The 14,419-nt window shown below is 33.9% G+C and overlaps 2 protein-coding genes and 1 long non-coding RNA gene across 3 annotated transcripts; all 3 read right to left on the minus strand.

Annotated features, from left to right (window-relative positions):
• Positions 1-6,492: 6,492 nt before the first annotated feature.
• LOC147516909 (uncharacterized) lies at positions 6,493-7,149 on the minus strand. The gene is made up of 2 exons (XR_015211257.1): positions 7,010-7,149; positions 6,493-6,907 (listed from the first exon to the last, which is right to left on the minus strand). It is a non-coding gene; the product is annotated as an uncharacterized LOC147516909 (long non-coding RNA).
• Positions 7,150-9,662: 2,513 nt separating this feature from the next.
• Positions 9,663-11,476, minus strand: LOC147516910 (26S rRNA (cytosine-C(5))-methyltransferase NOP2B-like). The gene is made up of 9 exons (XM_086593416.1): positions 11,470-11,476; positions 11,234-11,330; positions 11,003-11,106; positions 10,774-10,922; positions 10,630-10,693; positions 10,405-10,538; positions 10,221-10,304; positions 10,047-10,121; positions 9,663-9,964 (listed from the first exon to the last, which is right to left on the minus strand). The coding sequence occupies exons 1-9, from the start codon at positions 11,474-11,476 to the stop codon at positions 9,851-9,853; spliced, it is 828 nt and encodes a 275-aa protein (XP_086449542.1). The 3' UTR covers positions 9,663-9,850.
• LOC147516911 (plasma membrane ATPase 2-like) lies at positions 11,003-13,985 on the minus strand. Its single transcript, XM_086589395.1, has 6 exons — positions 13,855-13,985; positions 12,989-13,119; positions 12,538-12,765; positions 12,398-12,430; positions 11,841-11,948; positions 11,003-11,106 (listed from the first exon to the last, which is right to left on the minus strand). The coding sequence occupies exons 2-5, from the start codon at positions 13,007-13,009 to the stop codon at positions 11,901-11,903; spliced, it is 330 nt and encodes a 109-aa protein (XP_086445521.1). The 5' UTR covers positions 13,010-13,119; positions 13,855-13,985; the 3' UTR covers positions 11,003-11,106; positions 11,841-11,900.
• Positions 13,986-14,419: the final 434 nt, after the last annotated feature.

Below are 14,419 nucleotides of genomic sequence, written 5' to 3' on the forward strand. Positions count from 1 at the left end.
TGAGTGTGGTAGAGGTAGCTTCTGGAGGAGGTCGTTCTACCGACTCGAGTCACTTTGAAGCGAGCTTGTAAGTTGGGCACCTGAGGTCGGTTGGTGGTGACATTGTGTTGGATGCAAGTCTAATATAGGCGATCTTCTGGCATAGGTCGCCTTACCGAGTTGAGTTGTTTTGTAGCGATCTAGTAAGGTGAGTATTGGAGGTTGGCTGGTAGTTTTGTTCGTGCTGGACACGTGTCCAATATCCGTTGGGTGAGGATATTAGTCCCCTACAATGATTTAAGAAGTCGGTTTCCTTATTTGTAAACATAATGAGATTTATACATTATTGCTTTCGGATTCGCTTTATTGCTGGAGGAATTTTATGTTTGAATGTCATGGAGACTGTTTTGTGCTCTAGAGTTCCGAGGTGAGTTCTAGATAAGTTCTCTTACTGAAATTGAACAATTATATCATAACGAATGTTAGTTGAACTTGTTGGAAATGTTTTCATTGTGCTAGTGTTGGATATGCCCTGGGATTATATATGATGTTTTGAATATGAACATTATCTAAAGTGAGAATAATGATTATTTTGAGCACGGTTCTGTATGGCAATTATGCTTTTGGTTAAGAGCCACGTAAGGCTTGATCATAATCTTGAAAGATTGGATACGTAGGCAACCTTATGTAAAGGTGTAGCCGCTATAGTACATATTATATATTTAGTTTTTTGCGATCGATATATGTGTGCGATGGATGTAGTATCCATAAATGAAATTGTGTTTTACGTACGAGTCAAGAAACTATATGCTTCTACTTAAACGAGGAACTATCATGTGAGTCTCGGAAAGTAAGAGGAATTATTCGTCTTAATGTACGTAGGGGTTAAATAGTATTGTTGTATGCTTTTGAACTGTTTAAACTAAACGGTGGTCATGTGGTATTATATTAATATGTGATGGCGATCACGCTTGGATTTTGTGGAAATTTAATATTTATTAGTGGTGGTGTTACCACGGGAACTTAGGGGTATTGAATGGTATACCATGATGAAGCTTGTATTATTTGATATTGATTATTGTGTATTAAATGGTATACCCTGTTGGAGCTTGTAGTGATATTGGTTTCATTTTAGTTTTATTTTGATATGATTCATTGGTTCCTTGAGAATAATTGTATGCTTGTGTGTAAATTCCTAGTCTGCCACGACTCGTTTGATATGAAAGTCATGTAATGATTGATTTTATTGTATGAAAATTCCTCGAGTGAATCTTCTGGGGTGTAGTTAGTAGTAAAATTCCTAGCTTGCTTGATCACCAAGGTGTGTAGGGATTAGGAAATTCCTTGGTTGTATTTCCCGAGGTGTGATTATATATATTAGCCCAAGTGTGGCTGTTGTGATATTTATGATATGATTTAGCGCGTGAATGCATAGATTCAGCTCTCTTAGCGTTCTGTGAGCCTGTGTCAATATCCCGGCTGAGATGGTTGCATGGTACTGAGAGTGACTGCTGGTTATGCGAGAAGACACAAATGGATATATATGTCAATCACAATAGTGTCTAGAGGTAACTATTGTGGTCGTGACTAGGGATATTTGTGTGTAATATTATAATGAATTCAGATATGTAGTTAAGTGTGAATTATTATAAATGTTAACTAGTTTCACTCGTTTAAAATATACTTTGCATAATGGTAAGTATACTAACCTTCTTGTAGGGGTGGATTACCATATAACGATTTTTGAACAAGGTAAATCTATTTTATTTGCTGATTAATTTTGAAAAAAAAAAAAGGACACCTCACACTATATAGAGGAACTAATTGTCCTGATATAAGTTATATAACGTTTTTAGTAGATTTTAGATGCGCTAGAGAAACTAATGCCTTCCGAGGGAAGGAACTAAATTGTCTTGAGGCGTAAGAGTTACTTAACTGTTCTGGCATTCATTGAGATGGTTAAGTAGCTAGGTTGACCAATGAGATATATATTGTTATGATTTTCAGGTTATGATAAGATTTAAATTTATGAAATGTCGAAAATATAGAGGAGATTTTGTCAAAATTTTTGAAGGATTTTGATGCCTTTGTATAGTTTGGATTTTGCTTGGTTGGCTCTATCACGTTCTGAGTTTCGTAATGACTGTAGATGCCATGTGTCTTTGGTATTCAGGCATTACAAAATTTGGGGAATGATAAGAGTCATGTCTAAAATGGATTGTAATTCATTGTGATTTTCTTTCCCTATAGTTCTTTGTTTTTCTGCAACTAACTTCACTCTTTTTTCAACCTATGTTTTTGGAAGGCTACATGAGGCATTGCTAATCACAATGATTGAAATGCAAAAAGATAAATGAAAATTTGAGCGCTGAGGATTACTTAACTTAATTGTTAGGTCTTTTCGAAGAGTGGGTGCCACAGTGTCTCATATTCAAGTATGTTACTTATGCAGTTATGACATTCTAAAACTTGGTTGGTTCTTTAATAAGTTGGGATGAACACCACTTTTATTGGAACTCCACTTCGTATCCAGAAAATGTGACAAAGTGAAAAAGAAAAAAAAAAAAGATACTGTGTGATGGGCAGATAAATAGAAAGTCATTACAATATATGATTAACAATTTTAGTTGATATATATGGGTGGGGTGGGGGTGTTATTTTTTTCAATTTTCAAAATAGGAGAGATATATCAAAGAAAACTTATCAAAAGGGGGGAGGGTGTCTGAAATTAACCCAAAAAAATATTGAGTTGAAGCTTCCTATGATATTGTGGTAGTACTTTCTCGGGTTGTTTATTCCAATTATAATTGTAGTGGAAGCAGTTTATTATATTATTAAATGTGTCATACAACAATGGTATGTATGTGACTATTCATAGTTTTTGATAATCTTGAATCATACAAGAAACTTCTTATGTCATTACATAAGACATATTTATGTTTACGACATAATACTTGTTAAATTGTTATATATTGATATGGCATGGGGATTATTTATTGGTTGCAGATATCAAGATATCATGCTTTTGTTGATGAACGTATGTTAACTCTCGGGGCTAGTTGAGTTGTTGGTAAGGTTAAATTTCCTAGCCTACATCTTCATCACTAGAAGCTCAAGATCTGATGGTTCTTTTGCGTTCTTCTTCCTTGTAAATATAACACCTTATAGATTGTGCCATTGATTTTTAGTTGACGATTTTAAAAATTAGAGACGCGTTGTTCTTTTTCATCCTTTTACAGTTTAATTTGGTATGTTTTTTCTTATAACAGTTTGAGGCATCTAATGTTAGTACATGTTATGAACACATTTTTATCAATAGCACATTTTGTGTAGTATCTCTAATTACTATTTTGTTGTGGTGATTAATTTGGTTATTTTAGATCTTTGTGTTTCTATTCAATTACCTTTTATTGAACGCAATTACTCCTCTACTCTTGATTAAGTTAGTTCAAATACTTGTATAATTATATTATAAGGATTTTATTTATAAGTCTGTTATGGATTATGGATTGAAACTGCATACCTTAATAATTATGCATGCTAGGCTTATGATTGGTACTGCATATTACTATGTTATATCATTTTAAAAGAATGTGGATTGGTTATATAGAGTTTCGATGTTTACCATAGGCTAAGTAACTTATTTGGTTTAATTGTGTATCTCCATGTGGTAGAGGTGGATTTGGCTTTATTTTCAAATATAAGAATTTAACTGTTGTGAGTGTTTCAGCAACTGGGCGAGGACAAGTGGCGTATTTTGAGGCTGACTTACTGCGGAGAAAGCTGCAAAGAAGAGTTGCACCAGATTGATGATAGAAGTAGACTCAACATGCTACAATTACATCTTTCAATGTGTAATTAAGACTAGATGGGGCAAGAATCAGGAAGCTAATGCCCTTTAAGCTCACGTTTGGAGTGAAGACGATTCCTCTTAATATGTTATTAAATGTGTTATATGGTGGTTATGACAGAATATGTAGCATACATCGGTGTAGTTTTTAATTATACATGCCCAAATTCTAATGTCATTTCATATGACATAAGTTTACGAGAAAATAATTAACGTAACTTAAAGTATGATGAATATATTGTCATAAGTTTTGCTATTGCTACATGAGCAACATTACATCTAGTTAAAACCGATGTAGATGTGTAAGGTAATATTTATAATTCCAGTATTATCAATTGTACTTCGATTAAATTTTTCTTGGTAAAACAATTTATTTATTATTATGCATCATATAGCTATAAGGGCAGTTGACATCAGAATATGCCCATTTTGGTTGCATTATACATTTTTTTCTTTGCTAAAGGAAACTTGATGTGGCATTAAAATAGGAAGGAAAAGCTAGGGTGTTGAGGATCAACATTCGAAAAAGTAACACCAAAATGATGTTAATGCCTTGTTTTTTCAATTTAGTGTCATGAGACCAAACTTGGTATGTCATTAACAAAGGTTGTACTTATGTGATTACAAATGGCGTAATATAAGTATGTGTCATTCCAAATTATATATAGGTACTTAGTGTCTCTAGGTGGAGGCAAATACATAGGTTTGCCTCTACTAATTCGGAATCTACCAAAATTCCATATCTAGGAGGAGGCAAATCTAGCCTCAAACCACTCTATTTGCTTCCGTATTCGCAAATTTGACATTTCGTTAGTAGATACGACGCGACATTGGGAGTGTCGTGTGAGAGTGTCGTGTGACTTTGGCAATGTCTTGCGGGCATTTTTTTTGACTTTTCAACTTATAGTGCGCGACTTTGGGACTGTTGCAAGGGTTTTCTTTCAACAAACCTTTGCCATTTTTTTTGCCAAATTAATTTTAAATAATTAAAAAAACTAACTTGGGGCCACTTTTAACAAAAAATAATTTTAAAATAAAATTGGGTCCCACTATTTACTTGATTTGGTTGCTACCACCTAGAGTTGGGAACAGTTTGTGAGTGACTATTCACATTGGTGGAGGCAAACTATGGGGATTTGCCTCACCACCTAGAGATGGTCTTATGTCAATACAAATGACGTAATATAGGTCTATGTCATTCCAAATGATATATGGGTACTTAATTACTTATGTTACTACAACTGCGTAGTATAGGTCTATATCATTCTAAATAACATATGGGTTCTTATGTCATTACAAATGGAGTAATATATATATGTAATTTGAAATGATATATTAGTACTAATGGCATTATATATATATATGTCATTCCAAATGATATATAAATTAGACTTGGTGCTGGAGAAAAGCCTACGTATGTTACTTTAAGAAGTAAAGCGCCAATATGACATTGAGAATGACATACAAACCATCGCCACTTTTTTGGCCAAATTAATTTTTAAGTAATTAAAAAAACTAACTTGGAGCCCACTTTTAACAAAAAATTATTTTAAAATAAAATTAGGTCCCACTATTTACTTGATTTGGTTGCTACCACCTAGAATTGGGGACGGTTTGTGAGTGACTATTCACATTGGTGGAGGCAAACTGTGGGGATTTGCCTCACCACCTAGAGATGCTCTTATGTCATTACAAATGATGTATTATAGGTCTATGTCATTCCAAATGATATATGGGTACTTATGTTACTACAACTGCGTAGTATATGTCCATATCATTCTAAATAACATATGGGTTCTTATGTCATTACAAATGGAGTAATATAAATATGTCATTACAAATTATATATTAGTACTAATGTCATTATAAATGGCGTAATATATATATATGTCATTCCAAATGATATATAAATTAGACTTGGTACTAGAGAAAAAGCCTACGTATGTTACTTTAAGAAGTAAAGCGCCAATATGACATTGAGACATACAAACCATCGCCACTTTTTTGGCCAAATTAATTTTAAAATAATTAAAAAAACTAACTTGGGGCCCACTTTTAACAAAAAAATAAAATTGGGTCCTATTATTTACTTGATTTGGTTGCTACCATTTAGAGTTGGGGACGGTTTGTGAGTGACTATTCACATTGGTGGAGGCAAACTATGAGGATTTGCCTTACCACCTAGAGATGCTCTTATGTCATTCCAAATGATGTAATATAGGTCTATATCATTCCAAATGATATATAGGTACTTATGTCATTACAACTGCGTAGTATAGGTCCATATCATTCCAAATAACATATGGGTTCTTATGTCATTACTCCATTACAAATGGTGTAATATATGTATATGTCATTCCAAATGATATATAAATTAGACTTGGTGCTGGAGAAAATCTTACGTATGTAACTTTAAGATGTAATGCGCCAATATGACATTGAGAATGACATATGACATTATAGATATTTTCATTACAAACAATTTAGATTCATATGAGACCAAACTTGATGTGGCATTAAAACAAGTCATACTAAGTCATTCCAATTGTCATAATAAAGATATGTCTTTACAACCGTTATAATAACTACCTAATATGTTATTATTTTTATCATACTTAACAATATGACAGTAAATATGTCACATATCATTGATGTCAAAAAAAGAAACAAAAATTGTCATAATATAAGCATATATACAATTATCTGCCACAAATCATTCTAAAGACTCTGGTATATCAATCATTTACTCTTGTACATCAATCATTTACTCCTGCACAATGCAACCTTATACTCTTAGATTTGAGGGGGATTGAAAACAACGGAAGATGAACAAATTGTTCCAATTCCAACTGGAACAATTAAACATATTCCTGCCCTAGTCAAGAAGAAGTGGGGAAGGTGTCGAGCACTGGTACTAAAAAACATCTCTTCTTTTCTCTTTTCTCGTTGTAGTTTAAGAAGACAAAGATGCATCATATTGATTGTTCTGTTAAGAAGGATGCACATCAATAGCAGTACTTTTCTATGATTCTTCAAGGCACGAACACCAAGTGTAAGTCTGGATATCAAATTCCTTCACTGGCATGAGAAAGAACATTAAGAAAAAAAAAGTTAGTAAAGAAAACTATACTAAACTTGGAAAACAAAAACAAAAAGGTTGCAAATCTGACATAATACGACCTCGGTAGGATCTTTTGTATGTTCAACAATAGAAAGAAGCTATTTTCCCATAGAATCTACATAAAAATAGTATTCAACAACTGATAATAGGATAAGAAGAAATTAAAGTATATCAAAATACAGTGAAAAGGATGCACCACTGTCCTGAAGAATACAAAGCAAGGGATGCTCAGCACAGGGAACAAATACTGGAGATGACAATTTCGAAGATAGTCCCCACCTTAACCTCAACCTCTTGGACCATGTCAAACTTCGTATATCAAGAACCTGGAAATGGCCCCAGAATGAGGAAAAGTTCAATTGTTAAGCACCTAGAGTGCTCATGGTGGGTACCACACATAGTGTATACAAGATGTAGAAGGACAACTAGCCTCACGTTTACACCTACATTGCCAAGTTAGTTACTAAAGTTCATTTCCTTGTGCCTGAACATGCCCGATCAAGCCGTTGCTTCTCAATTCATAGTTTTTTTGACAAGGTGAAAAACATTGTATATGAAGTTCTAAACAGTATGACACAAGAGAAAAAAAAAAATAAGATTTTGACTTACATGTATACCAGAAGGATAAGGTCTGATTGAGTTTTAAGTTTTTAAGTGAAAACTAAGGTTTAAAAGTTAGACTGCTAGAATGACATCCAATTACCGTAGTACAACTTATGTATTATAATACCAAGTTCAAATTTTTCTTTCACTCAAGTACGTAGGCTTACTTATGAGTAGCTGGAATAACCAATATGCACGTTCATTCACATATCTAGTAACTAAAACTAATAGAATTGTACAATGATAGACTGAAAAGATTCAACAACCTTATCTACTTCTAGTCTTGTATGTCCTTAGCCATTCAATCATTTTACCACTTGCAATCACTAATAGAAGAAACAAGACATTGGTAAAAAAAATTCTACCAATTCCACATAAGACCAAAGATTCTCGCAAGCATCCACCAAAGTGCCAATGAAACCACAATCATTTACAATGCCAAATAATACCTTTTTTTTTTTTTTTTTTTTTTTTTTTTTTTTTTCCAATAACAATACCCAATAATACAATATCTATATAAGCATTTTTTTTTAGCATGACTCATTTCTAAAACAAAAAGAAATGGCCCACTCAAGCAATAGAAGAAAGATTTACACCCAACGGAAGAAAAGATAAATTAAGCAAAGCAAAATTCCATACCTCCGTGTGTTATAGGTACACACACAAATCCCAATCTTTGGAACTCTCTTCTGACACCAAAATCAGACTTGTTTGGTATAATGCAATTAAGTATATTGTACTTGTCACAACTTGATCCATCAAACAATAAGAGTTCCACCCACATAAAAAAACATCCATATTCACCAATATATTCAGAACTAATTTCGCCAAGACAACTAAAATCATTAGTAAAATTTCTAGAAACCCAAGTTCATTCAGACTTACTGGTATGCTGAGACGCCTAGAATCTCGAAAACTTTGAGGTGATACAACACGTACCACTAGTTCACTACTACAAGCCTTCCCACTAAGTCTTCTAAATTGGGCATTTTGTAGATATTAACAAAAGAAAAACTTTACACTGATTTTTAGTGATTAATGAAGAAAAAAATAACCCCAATACTCTTCTAACCTTTTACTTTAATGAACATCTATTAAATTAGCAAAATAAAACCACCACCAATTTAATTTCTCTTCAAGAAAAGGTAACAAATTCGACGAATGATGAGAAGGGGGATAGAGAACGGACCTTGGAAAAGAAATAAATAGTCAAGTTGCTAAAATTGTTATCAATTACAAGAAAAATAATAAATGCCAAGCAAGAGAAAATGTATATCAAAGATCTTTTAGGCAAGGTCCGTTTGTGGGCAAAGATTTTTAGCCACGGATATCGACTGTCGCAAGACCGTGGGGTTTCGACCTGTCACTAAAGCTTTAGCTACAACATAAAACTGTGGATAAATGCGACGGTCCACCCGACAGCCAAAGTTGTTGCAACTTCCCATTGATAAAGGTTGTGGGAATAACCGTAGCAGTTGCCAGTGATAACGGCCGTGGGAATAGCCATAGCAAATGTCCACAACGGGTAACCGTGGCATAAGCCGTAGCAAATTCCACTGATGAGGGCTGTGGAACTAGCATTCAGATTTTATGAGGGATAAAGGTCGTAGCAAAAGTGGCTTTGCTACGCACATTTTAGTCCTATAGCTACGGACATTGGCCGTGGCTAAAACATTTCAGAAAACAAATCTAAAACAATACCACAACTTTACCTACAAAATGATTTAAAACCTAATTTTTTGTACTTATGATCTACTAACCATAAAGAACATCTCTACAAAAATTCAACTCGTTTAATATCCTCTAACTTAGATAAAAATTATTGTCCATTTTAAAAAAATATATAACAGTCCAGAAATATTTAGTTTTTGCAATCATCTTTTGCCAATGTTAAAAATTGTCAAACGAGTTGAATTTTTGTAGAGATGTTCTTTATGGTTAGTAGATCATATGTACAAAAGATTAAGTTTTAAATAATTTTGTAGGTGAAGTTGTGATTGTTTTAGATTTGGTACTTATTTAAGGTCCTTTTAAGATTCAATCGAGCTAATAATTCATCCGTCCTAATAACAATACCACAAAGAAAACAAATATTCCCAATCACTATTCTTTTACCGAAAAACAGATGATAAAGAGATTAATATTAATACAAGTAAAAAAAAAAAAAAAAAAAAAAAACATAGCATTTACTATCCAAGCTCAATATAAATATGAATTTCCAAATATTTCCCAAAAAAAAATTCACCTCGTGCATGTTTCTCTGTTACGTTTTATCATTGCCATGCACTTGAATACTTTCAAAAATGATTTGAAGTCCTATCTTGTGAGTCACATATATGCATGTAGTAACCAGCCATATATTTAGGAGTGGCACCAATGGGCACTTGTGAGTCATACACAACCAATCCAACCTGAAAATCACAACATAAAATAAATTTAAGATTACAGTTTACCAATGGAAAATGATCAAGACCTATGGTTAAGTGATTTTACCTTAGACCACTTGCTTAAGGGGTCATAGTTTACCCCTCTGTTTATCAACACTTCAACCAAATCTCTTCTTCGTGACTAAATAAAATCAAAACAGTAGTTCATTATGAAGTCATTTGATAAAAGGATAAGCAAAAAAAAAAAAAAATACTACATATTAAATGGTTGCCCTTCCACCTTCAAAGTATTTGTCCGTAGACAGATGGGCCGTGGCTTTTCATAAGACTCAATAAGTTCCAATAGTTCAACAACTGGAAACATCTATAATGAGAAGACAACCAAAATATACACATGTCAAGTTACTAATCATAAACCTAGCTAATTCAATTATTGAAACAAAACCATTCTATCAATATATTACTTCAACCAAAACCCCAATAAGAAATTTATTGTATCCATAATCAGAGCTCAAATCCCTGTTAAGTTGCTCAACATAATCTTTACGTGTTACCCCTTCTTGCCTCAAAGTCTTAAAATTCGATAGTATCCGAACAACTACAACCAACCATCAACACAAAATTCTCAAAATTAAGCTAAAAAGCAAACTTAATTTCTCAATACTAAACTCAAAAAACAAAGTACTAACTCTCTTTAATTCTCCGTTGCATATTTGAAAGATCAGGTGGTTGAAGTGCCTCTACTCCAATTTCCTATATTACCAAAATCCAAAAAGCAACCTCAAACTACATTTACAAAAATCATAACTCACTAATAACTAAAATAAACAAACCTCTTCAGTTGGCAAACGAAACTCATCAGACTCCTCTTTAATATTAAGCTGAAGCTCAGCTTCAACATCCTTTTGTTCCCTCGCCCGTTTCTCATCAATATTTCTAGATTTCTCCTCAATATCCAATTCATAATCATCCGAATCAGTACCTGGGCATAAAGAGATCTAAGCTGATCATTTACAAGTGAGGCTTGCCTAGGTGTTATGCTACCAGTGGAAAGAAAATCACCCTGATGCTTATGAAGTAAAGAGAGGGCATAGATCCCAAACAACAACTGTAGCTGTTCTTTCACCCCCTTTCCAGATGTGTTTTTCTGTAGCTTCTCTTTGAATCTGTGCAACATGACTCACACGATTAATCAAACAATTAGATTGTGTATCGAAGTTTGTGATTAATCACGACAAGCTTCTGCAAGACTTATTCTTCACTATACTAATTACTTTAGGGTGATAGAAATACGAATTAGCAAAAAGAAGGCAAAGAAGCTTGGAAACCACAATCAACTGGCAGTGAGCAACAACAACCTCCAATAAATCAGACGAGAGTTCTGTAAAGCCTGAACGAAATCTTTTTATAAGGACATGTTCTATTTATGAGAAACAAATTCCGCAAATAAATTACATAAGAAAATTTGAGCATGGTGTCCTACTTGTCACATGGCACACATGCAAAGCAGATAGAGAATGGTGTATTACAAGTCATATTTTTAAGCTGCGGTAGAACTTGAAGATAGAGAATGACCCTATTATGGCACATAAAGAGATATTACCATCCAGTTCCAAGTATTCACACAAAGGAGCTTATTTCTCTCTTATCAAGAGATTCAAACTTTCACAAAGGTCAACAACCTAATATAAAACATATATACTCAACACTTTGCATCATCATCTGCCATCACAAAATCGACATATTCTGGACGAGCTGCTCAAAAGGGAATGGACAAGTATATATATAATATATCTAATAAACATTCAACTTCGTGATTTATATGATAAATACACAGAGCATACATGTAAAAAATAGGACATCAATCCACAGGCTTCTAGGTTATGCAGAATGAACTCACTAAATCCAGTTTCAAATCCCGAAGACGAGGTATGCTTGCTGAGTTGCGTCAATGTTTCCTTCAAGATGAGCATAATACACTTGAGGCTACTGGAAGGTGTGTTTTCCTCTGTAAAGGTCAATTTAATTCTTAGTTACAAAAAAATGATGTCACAATCTGAATGCCTTAAAAAGAAAATAAACTAGGATTAAATAAAAAAACAACTAAGTTAGAACTAGTTCAAACAAACTAATCTTGTGTGAGTGAAACAATGCTCCCTAAGCAAAAATAATGTCTAAAAGTCACACAAGCAGATCGTATAACTTTCATTTGATTGATTGTATGTGCTTCTAATATGATACATTTTTTATTTCGCTTCATCGATTCCTTATAAACAAAAGATCTTAGACTTCTACCTCTTTAACCAACATGAAAAACAGAAATTAAGAAAATAAAGACACCCAGGCATCTGTTGGGCATAGCCTGACGCATGAACCACTCTCACCTATGTTTTATCCAGGTTACAGTTACAATAGTTTATCGCTATAAAGAATCACTAAAGCTAAAATAGAACTTACCAAAATACGAATTGTAATAGAAACTGCATAAATCTGCAAAACCAAAAAAAAAAAATGATTCTTTATATAGAACAGCTTGGATACTAAAAAGGAGTTTCTTTTTTGTTAGACACGATGGTTGCGATCTAATTGACATGTACCGTATAGTTTTTCATCCTTTGAAAGATTGCTCGGCTGGTCAATAGTGCACTTATGATAACGCTAAGGCCAGGTTCTGTTAGTACAATGTCAGGAGCACTGCGAGCTGCATCAGCAACAGCTATTCCAATGTCTGCCTTCTGAAGAGCAGGAGCATCATTGACTCCATCACCAGTCATTCCACATATAAGTTTTCTAGCTTGCAAGTGTTTAACGATTTCATATTTGTGCTGTGAAGCAACAGAAAACACGAGAAAAAGTCAAAATAGGTACAGGCATTTGTAAACTACTTTACAATAGGACAAGAAGACCTAATAAAAGAGTCAAATGCAGTGTAAAGAAAAGGAGAACAAAAAATCAGTCCTCTTAGTTATGATGGTCACCAAGAGAATGCAAAGTTTTACTTTTCTGATTTGAGGCTCTTACAATACTGCTCTTACCCTTCAAACTTACTCGAGCTTTGTCGCTGGCCATTATGAAATTATCTACAGTGAGAGATCCTAAGCTCTCATTCTTCCAAATCGCTTCTTCAATTCGGGCTGCCAGACTGGTGTCCTTCTTCGCAACCAGACTTGTTACTTTACCTGTTACAATAAATCAGTTTAGTTAACTGGAACATACATTAGCCTGCAAAGATAAGAAATTTTGTAGGTTTGACAGATATTTCAACTATGTGTGTTTTCATGTATAAGACTTTTCTGCGCATCATCTAAAGTAAAAAGTACTTTTAGGTGGCTACATGAAAGCATAAGTATGTATAAAACTGCTTATGGCTCTATGGATCCACATAGCACCAAAGCACGTATTCAGACTCAAAGCTAGAAGTGAACTGAGAAACTATAGATAATCATGTAGGAAATGGCTGCAAACAAATAAAATTTTGATAAAACAATGCTTGTTGACAAAGTATAAACTTAGTTCGGTAGTCAACAAGTGATCGTTCTATTTCTCTGACACATGTAGATAATGTCGGGTTTGAATCTACATGTGAAGAAGTTACAATTGAATTTGCCAATGTTAGGACTATGGAGCTTGACATATTCTGATGGCGAATGTAAGCATTGGCTTTGATATAAATTAAATTCTAGTATTATTTCAGTTGTTGTAATAACTAGTAATTCTGTAGTAAAAAAATATGTTTCTGTCAATATTTTGGAGGTAGTCAATCTAAAATACCATCAAGCAACAGTCGGATCAGATTTTCACTGAAGTAACTCAATGGGGAAAAAACTTATAAGATAGTCAATAGAACAATAAATGAGGTGAAATACCAGGTGAAATAAAATCCAGAAATGAAGTAAAAAATTAAAAATACATACAGAGTTTGAGGGAAAATCAAACATAATGACATGGTCCACATCCGAGTCCAGCCCTCGAGCAGCCAAGTCTGTGCAAACCAATGTGGGACATCCCCATCTTCACTCTTAAACTTCTTGAGGTTTTCGACTCTGCACATAAGAATCCAAATCAGAAACAATGCATAGGAGGTGAATTGGAAACTAGAAACACATCGCAAATTTCATTAACATATATAAAGATTAAAGTAAAAGAAAAACAAATCAAAAGGAATTAACTCACCTTTGTTCAGCCGCCACCTCCCCGTGGATAATGATCTACAGCGCGACTAGAATTCAAGGTGTTGCAGAACACCATTACACGATTTCCCTTTGACAGACTCGGCTCAAGGACCTGTGATGGCATGATGGTGTTCTACCATCTAAAGAAGAACAGGAAGGAGAAAGTTCTGCATTACTTTACCATCTAAAGACACATGCGAATCGAAGAGAAAATTCCCACTATAACTTTCTTATTCTCTGGATGCGCTTCCTCGTATGATTTCTTTTTTTTTCCCGCTAATAATCCGGAGTGATATACCTTTTTTAC

Source organism: Coptis chinensis, chromosome 2 (assembly GCF_015680905.1).
Source record: "Coptis chinensis isolate HL-2020 chromosome 2, ASM1568090v1, whole genome shotgun sequence".
NCBI classification, from domain to species: domain Eukaryota; kingdom Viridiplantae; phylum Streptophyta; class Magnoliopsida; order Ranunculales; family Ranunculaceae; genus Coptis; species Coptis chinensis.